General features: G+C 55.2%; 1 protein-coding gene across 1 annotated transcript; it reads left to right on the top strand.

Moving 5' to 3' along the window:
* The first annotated feature begins 3,190 nt into the window (after positions 1-3,190).
* Positions 3,191-13,464, top strand: CDC37 (cell division cycle 37, HSP90 cochaperone). Its single transcript, XM_047777023.1, has 8 exons — positions 3,191-3,397; positions 8,987-9,268; positions 9,601-9,709; positions 9,829-9,944; positions 10,033-10,155; positions 10,662-10,844; positions 10,943-11,014; positions 12,903-13,464. Exons 1-8 carry the CDS (start codon positions 3,296-3,298, stop codon positions 13,056-13,058), a joined length of 1,143 nt encoding a protein of 380 aa, XP_047632979.1. The 5' UTR covers positions 3,191-3,295; the 3' UTR covers positions 13,059-13,464.
* Positions 13,465-14,763: the final 1,299 nt, after the last annotated feature.

Below are 14,763 nucleotides of genomic sequence, written 5' to 3'. Positions count from 1 at the left end.
AACTCCCTATGTTGCCTTTGAAAACATCTTTCCCCTTTTCTGGTTCTTAGAAGAATTTTTTTTTTCTTTTTCGCTTTTTAGGGCCAGGCCTGCAGCATATGGAAGTTCCTAGGTTAGGGGCTAAATTGGAGCTGCAGCTGCAGCTGCCAGCTTACACCACAGCCACAGCAACACCAGATCTGAGCCACACCTGTGACCTATACCACAGCTCAGGGCAATACCAGATCCTTAACCCATTGAGAGAGGCAGGGATTGAACCTGCATCTTCATGGATACTAGTTGGATTCGTTTCTGCCACACCACAACGGGAACTCCATTTTTTTCCTTTTCTTTCTTTCTTTTGCTTTTTAGGGCTGCGCCCACGGCATATGGAAGTTCCCAGGCTAGCTTTTCTGGGTCTTAGGACTCACTTGCCTCATCTGTAAAATGGGAGAGAGGATGGATTTGTTCATGATAAGTCTCCTATCTGATCTAAAGTGCTATGAAAATAATTGTAATGTAATCCCCTCTTTAACTTATTCAATATTTATTGAGTACTTACTGTGTACCAGGCACTGTTCTAGACCTGGCCCTGCCCTCATGGAGCTGAAAGTGAATGAAGGAAGGCAGATACAAACCACAAATCTCATTTAATCTTTTTTTTTTTTTTTTTTTTTTTTTTTTAAGGGCTGCACTCTTGGCATATGGAGGTTCCCAGGCTAGGGGTCTAACCTGAGCTGTTGCTGCCGGCCTACACCACAGCCACTGCAACTCGGGATCTGAGCTGTGTTTGTGACCCACACCACAGCTCACGACAACGCTGGATCCTTAACCCACTAAGCAAGGCCAGGGATCAAACTTGCAACCTCATGGTTCCTAGTTGGATTCGTTTCCACTGCACCAGGACAGGAACTCCAAATCTCATTTAATCTTGACCCCCGCGCCCCAGTCACTCTCTAAGCCTCGTGGAATTTCAGTCTTCACAGTCAAATCACCGCAGGCATTTCTGTTTACATATGGATTTTTCTCCCTTACCAGCCTCCAGGGGCAGCAGAACAGGGACCCAGCTGGTTTTGTTGGTTGCTGTAGCCTGACAGCCTGGCCACAGTACCCCGGCACACAGTAGGCACTTGCCAAATATGTGTTAAATGAACTGTGAAGTAAATGATGGAGTAACGGCAGACTCGCATGCGTGACCTCCCCAAATCCTAGGTGTGTCATCACCCAGATGAGGAAATCGAGGCTCAGGAAGGCAAAGCTGACTACCCAGTCCTACCACCACAGCTAAGCATTGTCTGGCTGTGGGATGCAGCAGAGGAAGCTTGGGTAGCTTAGAGGAGCATTCCCAGCCCCCCACCCCCTTCCCACAGGTGTAAGACATACAGCCAGGGAAGCACTGATGTGGAGAGGGCGGTTGGGAGACCCAGGGACGGTGCAAAGCAACTCGGGGATCTCTGTCTCAGTTCCCAGGACTAGAGATGCTGTGTTGGCAGGAGGTTAGGAAACGCTTGGCACTGTTGGGGGAGCTTCCGGCGCCCTGTCCCCAATTCTGGGAGCTGAGTCTCCTGGGATCCTGTTTCGCTGGGGCCAGGAAGTTCCAGTATCCGTAGCCAGGTAGAGACCCCCGTGTATACCCGGAATCCCCGACATCCGGGGTTCTCCCCACACACCCTCAGCCCAGAAGCCGGTCTGAAGCCCTCAGAGGGCGTACAGGGGGGACTTTGATTTTAATGGGGGGCACCTGACTTTTCTGGGGGAAAGGAAAACTCCCTCCGTCTTAGCCCCCTCCCTCTTGGGCGCCAGGTTCCCCTCCCCACCGCAGCTTTTAGCCCAAAGCTTACCTTGCAGGGGGACTGGGGAGGGGATGCCCCGCCCTCTCCGGCCTGGGGGGCGGGAGGGGACAGGGGTGTCCAGACCCTTTGTTGTTTGCTGGTGTGTGTGTGTGTGCACGCGCGATTGTGAAACCTGAGGTGTGGGTCCGTGCTCGCGCGAGCCCAGGCCGTGACGGCTGCTGAGATGCTGGACTGCCGGGGCTGGAGAGGGAGGAGGAGGAGAGGGGGACTCCCCCGCCCCCGCCCTTGCTGGTTTGAATGAAGCGCGAGGGGGAGGGGAGGCAGCGGGCGGGAGCTTTGTCAGGACGTGTCCCCTCCCCTTCTCCCGACTGGGGAATCCCCTCCCATCCCCCCTGCGCCCCCATTTAGAGACCTTTACTCCTCTCTCTCCAGCCTTTTCCCTCCAAACGCCCACTCTGGGGGAGTCTGGAAGAGGCGCCCTTCACCCAAGTGGTTGAAGCTTCTCCCATCCCCCACGCCATCGGAGCATCCTTTAATCTGAGATAATCCTGGCCCTGGCTGCAACACGGCCTTTTATCCTGGTATCAAAGCGTGGGTAGGGATATATGAAAGTGTGTGGCTGGGGTCGCCCAAGCTCAATGTAAGAGTCCTTAGAGCCCAGGACCAGAAAAGGGGCCCCAGACGAAAGGGGAGGGCCTGCTAGCGGTCCTAGAGCACTTCCACCGGGAAAGATTCCCCACTTGGTGTGAGGCCAGAAGCACTGGCCGCTAGTTAGACATTGGTGCCACCCAGCGGCCGCACGGGGAGACGCTGTGGATGGGCTCCCGAGACCAGTTAAATGAAGTCTGGGTGATTCCGAAGGGGGGCGCGCGAATCCCTTTTCAGGAGTGGCAGAAGGGAGGAGGAGGCTGTGGTTCGAGCCGGGGAAACACCAGGCCCCAAGGCAGAGCCACAGCACTCCCACCACCTCCAACCCTTCAAGGGCAGGGCCATATCCTTCCTTCACTTAGACCCTCCCAGGACAGGGTCCTGTACCCCTCGGACTGGGAAGGTCCTTCCATATCAGACAACCTCCCCAACACTGCTAAATCCCCCTTCACAAGGAACCCAGCAGTGGGCTAGGGCTGACGTCACTGCGGCGTGGCTAAGAGGACAATCCTCTCCCTCAGGCTCGCCAGCTGCCCACTTACGGCCGCCGTAAAGGCCCACCATGCGGCGGCAGGAGATTAGCGGGGCTCGAGGTTGGAGAACCCACTCACATACCCCCCAGGAAGTGCCCAAAGCAGGATGGGATGAGGTTTGAGGGAGAATCCCGGGAGTTGGGACACGTGCGCAGGGCTCTTTAAGAACTCGGTCGCCAGGGCCGCTGCTGGGGTTACTAAGGACGTGACGTCACGTGAGGGCGGGGGCGTGCGCGCCCAGACGGAAGCGGAAGGGGCGGGGCTCGGCGGTCCGAGTCTCCGTGCTGCCGCTGCAGCCGCTGCCGCCACCAGAGCCGGAGCTGGCTGGGCCGCCAAGGCAAGATGGTGGACTACAGCGTGTGGGATCACATCGAGGTGTCTGACGATGAAGACGAGACGCACCCCAATATCGATACTGCCAGCCTCTTCCGCTGGAGGCACCAGGTAGAGCGCGCGCGGCCAGCCCCTTCCCCCACTCCCGGGACTCTGCTTCAGAGTTCTGACTAGATACTGCTAGGAACCCGGCCATGGACCCCTGAGATTCCCACCCTACAGTCTGGACTTTCAGTAGCGCCCAGGGTTCTTCGATTCAACTCCGGGATCCCAGAACTTCCGGGACCCTTGAGTCCCTTGCCTGCTATCCGAGCCTCCCCCTTCCGATTTCTTCTTGGAACTCCCTAGGGCACCTTCTTCAGAGTTTAACTACCAAGACAAGCTTTGGGCGTGCCCCCCAGTTCCGTTCGGGACCTTCCATTTACGCTCCGAATCTTACCTCAGAATCTTGACCCTGATCCTATTCAAGTACCCCCTTGTGATCTTGGACATCCCATGGGCCCCTCCCAATCCCTAGAGTTCCCAGTACTTTAAGTTGTAAGTCTGTTCTTCCATCGGCCTTTCTGGGTCCCAGTGGTGATTCCCGTTTAAATCCAGAAATCCTCTAAATACAACAAGGAATTCTGCCCTTCCTTGAGATTTCTGTTCCTGGCGTGGGACTCCAGCCCACACCCAGGACCCCTTTCCTGGAACTTAAACCCGTGCCCATCAGTACCCTTAGTCCCATCTAGGACTGGCATTTTGAAACCTAGTTCCCTTTCAGATTGAACCACCAGCTCTACCCTTGATGGAGCTTCCAATTCCGGCCACTTTCCTTCAGCCTCACATACTGTAGACTCAGTTTCCCATTATGTCAGGAAATCCTACCCACGTGGCTTCCCCTCAGCTAGAGCCCCTGCCCCTTCTTGGTACTGCAGACCCAGTCACCAAACTCTCCCCCCCACCCAAGACAGGCTTCCAGTAGGAGCCAGCTTTGGAAAGCCTCATTCAAATGCAAGTCCAGGACCCAAACCCACCCCTTCTTCCTTCTGACCCTAGCATGGACTGCTGATCTCAGACACCCAGAGTGACCCTGCTTTTACCAGAAACCCTCCCAGTCTGATTCCAGATTCATTGCCCTACTTTTACTTATTTCCCAAATCCAGACTCCAGGATCCCAAAGTCTGTTCTCTTGCCCTTCTCCCACCCAGCAGTGTTCACAGGCCAGCAAAATAGCCCTCCTAAGATGTAATGTTCTAGCCTCCTGCTCCCCAAAATCAGAGCTCCAGCACCCACATTCCTGTGCCTATGAGACTTTGAAACTCAGGGTATATACCTCTCAGAACCTTCCAGTTAGGAATTCCTCACCCCATTTTTCCATGTATCAGCTCCCAGTCCTTTTTCTAGAAACTCCTAGAAGGGCTCTTCCCCTTCCTGCCAAGACACAGCATGAGTCCCTACATCTGCTACCCAGTGCTAGTTCCAACCCATTCCTTAAAGCAGCAGTCTCCTGGGTAGTGTCCCTGCTGGGCAAGCCGCTAGAGTGTAAGAAGGAAGTTCTAGCACTTCTCTCTTTCTTGCCATGTGTAACATTTTATCATGAAATATTTAAGATCTCTGCAAAGCTCTGAAGACTATCCTCAGGAACATGGATTACTGTCACATAGTCAATTTATGTCACTGTGTGGTGGATGTTCTGGTCCTGCTGGGCGGCAGGCTAGTGCCCCCTCTCCTACCTCGTCTTCCTCTCACCACGCCCTTCTCCCTCCTGGCCAAAACCCTTTCCTGACCTGCTACTGAGAGTTCCTGGGCAGCGGTGGAGAGGGTCGGAGGTAGAGAGCCTGGTGTCTCCAGCAGCACCAAGTTCAGTGGCAGGCAAGCCTAGGTTCTCATCCCAGCCCTGCCACAGGACACTGGTGCTTTACTCTAGGGGGAGCAAGACCCCCACCTCCACAAGTCAATCATAGGAAGTGAGTAAGCATTCCAGAGGGAAAGAGGGGATTCGAGAACAAATAGCCTGGAGTGCTTCTGAGCGCAGGCCTGCCCACCTGGGTTCAGATCCTGGCTCCTTCAGAATCACAGACTTACTGCCTGGCAAGTTGTTTTTTCTTTTTCTTTTCTTTTTTTTTCATTTTTGGCCACTCCATGGCATGTGACGTTCCCAGGCCAGGGATCAGATTTGAGTCGCAGTCGTGACCAAAGCTGCAGCTGTGGCACTGGCAGATCCTTGACCCACTGTGCCAGGTCGGGGATTGAACCAGAGTCACAGTGCTCCCAAGATGCCACCTGTCTCGTGCCACAGTGGGAGTCCTCCCAGTGAATTTGGATCGCTGTGTGCCTTCATTTCCCCAGCAGGGAATCTTCACAGTATCTACCCCATAGGGTTGTTGTGAGGATCACCTTTTGTATTTAATGTGTGTTAACACTCTCAGGACAGCACACGGATGGAATAAGTTCTGTGGAGACTTTAGTTTTTGTCATCGTTTAGGTCATTCACACTCATGGTAAAAAAAAAAGAACCTTAAGATTCCAGAGGGGACAGGTGAGTCCTCCCAGCTCCAGCTCCCTGCCTCCCTGGCTCCCTTGCCCAGAGACAAACAAGTACTGGTTTCTTGTGGCCCCTTCTAGTGAGCTTATGTGGCATCAAGGTTCTGGGAGCCTCGGTTCCCTTATGTATAAGGCAAGGTGTCAGTGACACCTGTGGCCCCTTCTCACTGCTGGGGCTTCTGCCCTGCCCAGCTGGGTACAGCCCCTCCCAGAGCTGTAAAGCCCATGCCAGGCAGGCTGCCACCCTCACCGCTCCAGGAGTCCTTTATTTAGCTTGGGCCTCCTGGAAGCTGCTCAGAGGATGCTGAGAAGATTTCGATGGCTACCCAGCAGAAACCAGCAGCGTGGTACGTTCCTGCTGTCACCTGAGGCCAACCATAGAGGGCCCCTCATATTGTAGCAGGAAGGCTCCAGGGCGACGCAGGCCCATCATGGAGCAAGAGAGGTGACAGAAGATGCAAGGCATTCCCTGCAAAGCAAGGGCTTTCTCCCATCTTCATCCACGTGGGAAAAGCAAGGCTTGTGATTGGCTGGGTTGTTCCTGTGGAGCAATAGAGAAGGGCTCAGGCCTCCCAGCTCTCACCCAGCATGGGCCCGGCCCTGTGCTAGCACCTAGAGATCCAACCTCGAATAAAGTACTGAAGCAAGTTAGCAGACCATCCTTGTGGCCTTGGCCGTGACAATGGTGTTAACAGTGGGACGTGTATACTGAGTGCTATGTTGCAAGTGGTTTCCTTGAAGTAACTCTTTTAGTCCTCTCAACAACTCTGTGAGGCCCCATTTTTTTGGAGGGGGGACACCAAGGCAGGGAGAGGTGTAAGCAGCTTGGCCAAGGTCACAAGCCAGTAAGTGCCAGTATGATGCAGCAGCAACCACTCCCAGTGACCCGCATTTACTCTGGGCTAAGCACTTTGAAGTACATTTTCTTATTTGAGCCCCTGTGTAGTCCCCAGAAAGAGATTGTCTGCCCGGACAGGCAGTAATGACATTAGTCAGCATGGAAATGCTGCTCACCAAGCACAGCTCTGGACCGTCTACTTTATAACCCATTTTGCTTCTCCCGGTGCAACCCTGTGAGGTTGGCACTGTTGTCTGCCTCTGACAGATGAGGAACTGAGGTTCAAGAATTGGCCCTGGGAACCCTTGGCCATTACATGGTGGCTGTGGGATATGACCCCAGGTCTAGGGCCTGAAGGACATCCACCAGTATCTCCTCACCTCATCTGATGATCACAGAGTGGCCGTTGGGGCTGAGTGGTTGAGTGGTTCTAGCAGGGGTGGGCTCCCTTTTTTTTGGGGGGGGGGGTCTTTTTAGGACTGCACCCGAGGCATATGAAAGTTTCCAGGCTCAGGGGTGAATTGGAGCTGCAGCCACAACAATGTCAGATCTGAGCCACATTTTTGACCACCACAGCTCATGGCAACACCGGATCCATTAACCCACTGAGCGAGGCCAGGGATCAAAACTGTGTCCTCATGGATACCACTAAGCCACAATGGGAACTCCGGGCGGTGGGGGGCTCTTGGGGAAGACTCTGATGAAGCTGAGACTTGGGGACAAGCAGATGGTGTAAGGGGAAGAGGGTTCCAGGTGGGAGGAATAGCATGTGTAGAGGCTAACAGGTAGGAGAGGGCAGGTCCATCCAGGGAACCACAAGGGCCAGCCTTAGCCTGGGCCCTAACCTTCCAAGGAGGCTTGGTGCCCTCTGGGCAGCTTGGGGGCAGGGGATCTGGGGTCCCATCTGAACCCAGATCCTCCAGATGGAGGTGTCAGGGAGGGCTGTGGGCAGGTGCACATGCGTTTCAAAGGCTTTGGCAGTGTCTCAGCCTGGAAAGCAGGGGGGATGGGGGGAGGACGATGATCAAAGATGGTGGTGCCTTTCAGGGCTCAGTTGAGCAGACAGTGCTGGGAGCTGGGGAAGGTGATGGGGTGGGAAATGGGGAGGCCCAGTGATCTGATAGAGGTCTGGACAGGGGACCAAGGAGATGGGATGCTATCATTGAGCTTGGGGTGCAGAGGAGGAGGAGATCTGGGAAGCAGCATGTAGGATGAGGTGGGGACAGGAGGCTGGTGGGCACCATGCTGGGCGTGCTGGCCTGGAGACAGGCGAGTGGGCCTCTGCAGATCCACGTGTAACACCAGATGGAGCAAAGTAGAGAAACACCTGGAAATGAACACTGTCAAGATTTGGAGGCAGTTAGGGAGGGACAGGGCTAATGGCAGGCCTCAGCTGGGTGCAGGAGGTGGTGGCGATCTTCACTGAGGGAAGACACAGCAAAAAAGCAAGTTTGGGGAGCTCAGGTGGGGAATTCAGTTTGGGGCACAGAGTTGGAGGTGACTGTGGGACGCCCGGCAGGCGGGGGAGGGTGGTGGAGTGTTACCGAGGGCAGCTCCAGGGAGGAGGGGAAGCCCGAGACCCTGAGGGGGTGGCCATGCCTCCAGCCAGCATCTCGATACTTTATTACATCCAGCCTGCCTTCCCTGGATCCCTCCTGTGCACCAGCCCCAGTTCCTGGCTCCGGAGACAACAGTGAACAGGTCCCCAAGCCAGTGTCTTTGGAGGAGGACAGTGCTTAAGACATGATAAATAATTGTCACTGGATGTTGTTGGGTCACGAGTGCTGAGGAGAAAGATAAAGCAGAGCAGAGTAGGGGAGGTTGTGACCTTCAGTAGGAGGGTCAAGGAAAGCATCATCTGTTGAAGTCCTTTGAAGATGATAAGGATGCAAAGGGGTTGGCGGGGCTGGTCTGGGGAGAGAGCCTTCCAGGCCAAGGGAACAAAGAGCAAGTGCAAAGGCCCTGAGGTTTGAAGTGGGTTCATGAAGGCAACCCTAACCCTAACCCTAACCCAGTGTAGGGTGAGCAGGAGGAGATGAGGGCATGGAGGTGACAGAACAGATCGTGCACAGCCTTGTGGACTGTGGGAAGGACTTGGGCTTGTGCTCAGCATGAAGTGGGAGCCATAGAGGGTTCTGAGCAGAGAAAGAACCTGCCCTGGCTCAGGTGTACCTCTAGGGGCGAGAGCGGAAGTTGGGAGTCCAGTGTAGGGAGGGTGGTGAGGCCACGCTCTGGGGCCATTCCCAGGTGCCACTGCCGGGAGCCTGAGGCTGGGGTGGGGCAGGGGTCAAGGGACAAGCCGTTCCCCAGAGCGATGGGCCATCCCCCTCCTGTAGGCCCGGGTGGAGCGCATGGAGCAGTTCCAGAAAGAGAAGGAGGAGCTGGACCGGGGCTGCCGCGAGTGCAAGCGCAAAGTGGCCGAGTGTCAGCGGAAGCTGAAGGAGCTGGAGGTGGCTGAGTGCGAGGGCGGCAAGGCCGAGCTGGAACGGCTCCAGGCCGAGGCACAGCAGCTGCTCAAGGAGGAGAGGAGCTGGGAGCAGAAGCTGGAGGAGATGCGCAAGAAGGAGAAGAGCATGCCCTGGAACGTGGACACACTGAGCAAGGATGGCTTCAGCAAGGTGTGTGTGGGGAGAGAGGGGTGTGTGGGAAGCTTTGCTTGGGGTGGGGGAGGTTCAGGAACAGAAGGCCGGGTGCCGGGGTCAGTGGGGGAGGGGGAGATGGGGGGCTGGGTAGGTGAGGCACCCCACTGGTACCCCTCCCTCTGATCTGCCCGAAGGCCCTAGTCCGAGGCCACACCTGCCACGCCCACGCTCCCACCACATTGAGGTTCACGACGCTGTCACCACCTCCACCCTGGACGGGATGGGCGATGCGGCCGAGGCCCACCCGGCCACGTTCGAGGCGCTCCATGGCCTCGCTCCAGCCCACTCCCCTTCTCGCCCCACCACAGAGCATGGTCAATACCAAGCCTGAGCAGGCGGAGGAGGAGTCGGAGGAGGTGAGGGAGCAGAAACACAAAACCTTCGTGGAAAAGTATGAGAAACAGATCAAGCACTTTGGTGAGTTGGGCACAAGGCCTCTCAGGGGGTTGGGGGAGGCCAGGTAGGTGGCGCCTGTGACAAGGGCTGGTCCTCTGCCTCCAGGGCCCTTCCAACACCTTGCCCATACCTTCTCACAGGCATGCTCCGCCGCTGGGACGACAGCCAGAAGTACTTGTCAGACAATGTCCACCTGGTATGCGAGGAGACCGCCAACTACTTGGTCATCTGGTGCATTGACCTAGAGGTAGAGGAGGTGAGTGGAGCCCACCCCTCGGGCTGGGGGAAGGCTCTGCTCTCTGTCCGCCACTTGGTGACGTTGTGCATGTTTTCTCCCTTGGCAGAAATGTGCACTCATGGAGCAGGTAGCCCACCAGACCATTGTCATGCAGTTCATCCTAGAGCTGGCCAAGAGCCTGAAGGTGGACCCCCGTGCCTGCTTCCGGCAGTTCTTCACGAAGATCAAGGTCAGGGCTTGAGTGATCAAGGCAAAGCAGGGGTGGTCCTTCTCAGGGAACCAGCCTGCATTCACTTGGGGGAGGCAGACCTGGGTCCACTCAGACTCAAGCCCCTGTGATCAGAACCTCCTATATCAGAGTAGTTCCTGCTGTGGCTCAGCAGTTTGAGAACCAGATGCAGGGCAGTCTGAGGGGGTGATCTAGAGCTCGGGGGTGGCTGTGTTGAATTTGAGATGCCTGCAAAACTCCCCACGGGAGGACACACAGGAGGTGGGTGTCATGAGTCTGCAGTTCAAGAGGCCATGCAAGTCTCCAGCATAGAGAAGTAAAGTGAGCTCAGAGAAGGTGGAGGAGGCCAGATGGAGCAGAGGAGAGGCCTGAGCCCCATGGTGCCCAGCAGACATGGGGAGCCCCAGGGCATTTCTGAAGACCTGCAGGGGTCGTGGCGGTGGGGGGCGGGGAGGGTTCCAGGCTCCCCAGTCTGGTCCAGTGAACACCCCTGCTCCCTGCTGCAGACAGCCGATCGGCAGTACATGGAGGGCTTCAACGACGAGCTGGAGGCCTTCAAAGACCGTGTGCGGGGCCGCGCCAAGCTGCGCATTGAGAAGGCCATGAAGGAGTATGAGGAGGAGGAACGCAAGAAGCGGCTCGGGCCTGGTGGCTTGGACCCTGTCGAGGTCTACGAGTCCCTCCCTGAGGTGCGGTCTCCCTGGCCCCTGGTGGTCGAGTGGGCGGCCAGTAGAATCCCCTGGGGTCCTGGGAACCCAGGCCATGACCCCACCCCCTGTACCCACAGGAACTCCAGAAATGCTTTGATGCGAAGGACGTTCAGATGCTCCAAGACGCCATCAGCAAGATGGACCCCACCGTGAGTAACTACAGGGGTGCTAGGCCCCGCCTGGGAAGCCGTGTCTCCCTGCCCCCCTCCAGCCCTGTCGCCTCCTGGGCTTCTCAAAGAAATAAGGGAAGTTTTTGTCCCTGTGAGGCCAGCACACGAGGCGGCCAGCACATGAGGCAGCCAACCTTAGTGCCACACACTCACATTTATTGGGCACCTGCTGTGTGCTCAGTGTCGAGATTGAGTGTCCCTCTCACCCTGGGGTGTTTATGAACATACCCAACTGACCTCGCCTTTACTGGCAACTCTAAGTGGCCCAGGGAGGAGGACTCCCCCCCTCCCCCCGAGCCTCAGTTAAACCAGTTTCTCTCTCACAAAATCCCCAGGGGGCGCTGAGCCCCCAGCTGGTAAAGGTCGGCTATTACCAGGAGCAGTAATAGCACTGGTTGCTCAAGTACTTGGAGTCTATTAGACCTCGGTTTGACCCCATTCCTGCTGCTTGGCTCATTGGTTGGCCACACTGGTTTCCTCATCTGTAAAATGGGTAAAAATCACAAGGCCTGGCTCAGGGTTTCTAGAAGTTTCTGTGGGAAAGAGCATCTAGATTAAAGGTCTTCAGACTATGGCTTGTAGGCCTGCTGCCCGTCTGTAAATAAAATTTTATTGGCATGCAGCAACCAAGCTCATTTCTTTTCATCTTCTCTGGCTGATTTTGTGCCGTTAACCATAAAGTTGAGGCGCTCTGGGTTGAGAGGTTTCAACAGAGACCACATAGTTTGCAAGTTTACTATCTGGCCCTCTGCCAAAAAAAAAGTTTGCTTACCTTTGTTCTAGACCTACACTGTTTAAATTTGAATTAAAATCAGAGTTGTGGCTCAGTGGGTTGAACCTGACTAGTATCCTTGAGGACACGGGTTCGATCCCTGGCCTCTATCAGTAGGTTCAGGATCCAGCATTGCTGCAAGCTGCAGCATAGGCTGCATATGTGGCTCTGATTCCATCCCTAGCCTGGGAACTTCCATATGCCGCGGGTACACATGGAGGACAAAAATGTAAAAAAAGACAATAAATAGGAGTTTCCGTCATGGCTCAGCGATTAACAAATCTGACTAGCATCCATGAGGACGCAGGATCAATCCCTGGCCTTGCTCAGTGGGTTAAGGATCCAGCGTTGCGGTGAGGTGTGGTGTAGGTCGCAGACGTGGCTCAGATCCTGTGTTGCTGTGGCTGTGGTGTGGGCCGGCAGCTCCAGCTCCACTAGCCTGGAAACTGCCATATGCTGTGGGTGTGGCCCTAAAAAGCAAAAAAAAAAAAAAAAAAAGACAATAAATAAATAAAATAAATGAACTTGAATTAAAGTTAAGTAAAATACAGGAGTTCCCAGTGTGGCTCAGTGGTTAACGAATCCAACTAGGAACCATGAGGTTGCGGGTTCAATCCCTGGCCTCACTAAGTGGTTTAATCCGACTAGGAACCATGAGGTTGCGGGTTCAATCCCTGGCCTCACTAAGTGGATCTGGCGTTGCCTTGAACTGTGGTGTAGGTCACAGACACAGCTCAGATCTGGCATTCCTGTGGCTGTGGTGTAGGCTGGCAGCTACAGCTCCAATTAGACCCCTAGCCTGGGAACCTCCAAATGCCGCAGATGCAGCCCTCCAAAGACTAAAAGACAAAAAAAAAAAGGTTAGGTAAAATACAAAGTTCTGTCCTCCCCTTGCATCAGCCACATTTGAAGTACTCGGTAGCCACGTGTGGCAGGAGGCTACGCTGTTGCAGGGTGCAACTCACAGACCAATTCCACGCCTGAGGACAGCTCTGATCTAGAATAAGCAGGAAGCAGGCTTGAGGATGTGCAGGGGACAGAGAGGCCACCAGTAGGTGGCAGCCCAGCCTCACCTACCCACCCTTCTCCCCACAGGACGCGAAGTACCACATGCAGCGCTGCATCGACTCCGGCCTCTGGGTCCCCAACTCCAAGTCTAGCGAGGCCAAGGAGGGGGAAGAGGCGGGTCCTGGGGACCCTTTGCTGGAAGCTGCCTCCAAGTCGGGTGACGAGAAAGATGTCAGCGCGTGACCTGCCCCAGGCACCGCCTGCCTGCCTGCAGGCCCCTGTGCAACCCTTTTCAGAAAACAAATAGATGCCATCTTCCCAGCTCCTGGCTTCCTCCACTTTTGCTGCTCCTTGACCTAGCCTGGAGGGGCCTGCTCACCCCCTCCACTGCCCCCGCCCCCCAGCGCTCATCCAAGTCTCTGCTTTGAGTCAAGGGGCTTCACTGCCTGCAGCCCCCCCATCAGCGTTATGCCAAAGGCCCGGGGGTCCAGGGAGGGGCAGAGGTCGCCAGGCTGGTCCGCAGGGTGGGGGTGGGGTCCCCAGTCGAGGAACCTGCTCCAGTCACCGTGGGCTGTTTTCACTGTTTGTCCACTGTCTCCTCTATAGTAAAGAGCAATTAGCTTCCAATAAAGGATTTCAGATGCTCCAAGGGACGTCCTGAGGGCTGTTGGCACAGCTCTTGTCTTGGGGGTGGGACAGAAACCCTGGTGAGTGTTGGGGGCTCCGCCTGTGATTCCCCCCCCACCCCAGCTTTGGCCTCTAGCAAATGGGCACTGTCCTCTATCCTCACTCCAGGCTCTTCCACATGCTGGCCCACCGCCTGGAACACCTCCTCAGGACATCTTTTTTTATCAGTTCTCGCTCTATTCCCGTTAAGTCTTTGGCTTATCCCATTCCTCCAATCCCCCTACCAGCCAATCAGGTACATCACCCCCTACATGTCTCTCCTACCACGTGGCCACCTCTGTCTCCGAAAGAGATCTTGGGTCTGACCACTGCCCTTCATCCTCCACCCTGGTCCAGGTCCCCCATCACCTCTGTCCTGGGCACCTGCCCCAGCCCTCGCCCTGTCTCCCCTTTCCTCACTGGAAGGGGGCAGCTGCCAATGGGTACCTATTAACACATGAGTCAGGGCACATCCCTCCCCTGGAGCAGAAGCCTAAACTCTCCCTGCAGCTCACCAGGCTCTGTACCACCTGCTCGGTCACCTCCTTGCTCTCATCTTGTGTCCTCCCCCTACTCTCCCTCTCACCAATTCCCTCCTTGAAGATCCATGAGCACTATCACTGTGACCTTGGGCAACTTAACTCTGTCTCAGTGTCCTCCTCTGTAGATTGAGTCATGTAAATGCCTCCCTCCCAGAGTTACCATGAAGAGTAAAAGATAATGTACAGGAGTTCCCTGATGGCCTAGTAGGTTAAGGATACTACATTGCTGCTGTGGCTCTGGTTCAGTCCCTGGCCTGGGGATTTTCGCATGCCACCGGTGCAGCCAAAAAGGAAAACAAAGGATGTACACGCACTCAGATGCACTGAAAATGTGGACCTTGGCACATTCCTGTCCATCTCCTTTAATACCCTTCCCTGCAGTCTTCCTTTAAAAAGTAATGAAATATTTGGGCCACAGGAAAGGTAGGGAGTTCCCTGGTGATTTAGTGATCAGCACGTGGCACTTACACCGCTGCTGCCTGGGTTCTACCCTGGTCTGGAAATAGATCCCACATCCAGCTGCTACCTGTCATGGACAAAAAAAAATTATAATAAGGACACATCAGTTTGTTGTTTTGTTTTCTGTTTTTTTGGCTGCATGCACAGCACTCAGACGTTCCTGGCCAGGATTTGAATCCACACTGCACCTGTAACCAGAGCCACAGCAGTGACAATGTCAGATTCTTAACCTGCTGAGTCATGAGGGAATGCCACATGTCAGCTTTTACTACTATTTTATT

This window comes from Phacochoerus africanus, chromosome 4 (assembly GCF_016906955.1).
Source record: "Phacochoerus africanus isolate WHEZ1 chromosome 4, ROS_Pafr_v1, whole genome shotgun sequence".
Lineage (NCBI taxonomy): Eukaryota > Metazoa > Chordata > Mammalia > Artiodactyla > Suidae > Phacochoerus > Phacochoerus africanus.
This window is presented reverse-complemented; position numbering and strand designations above follow the sequence as displayed.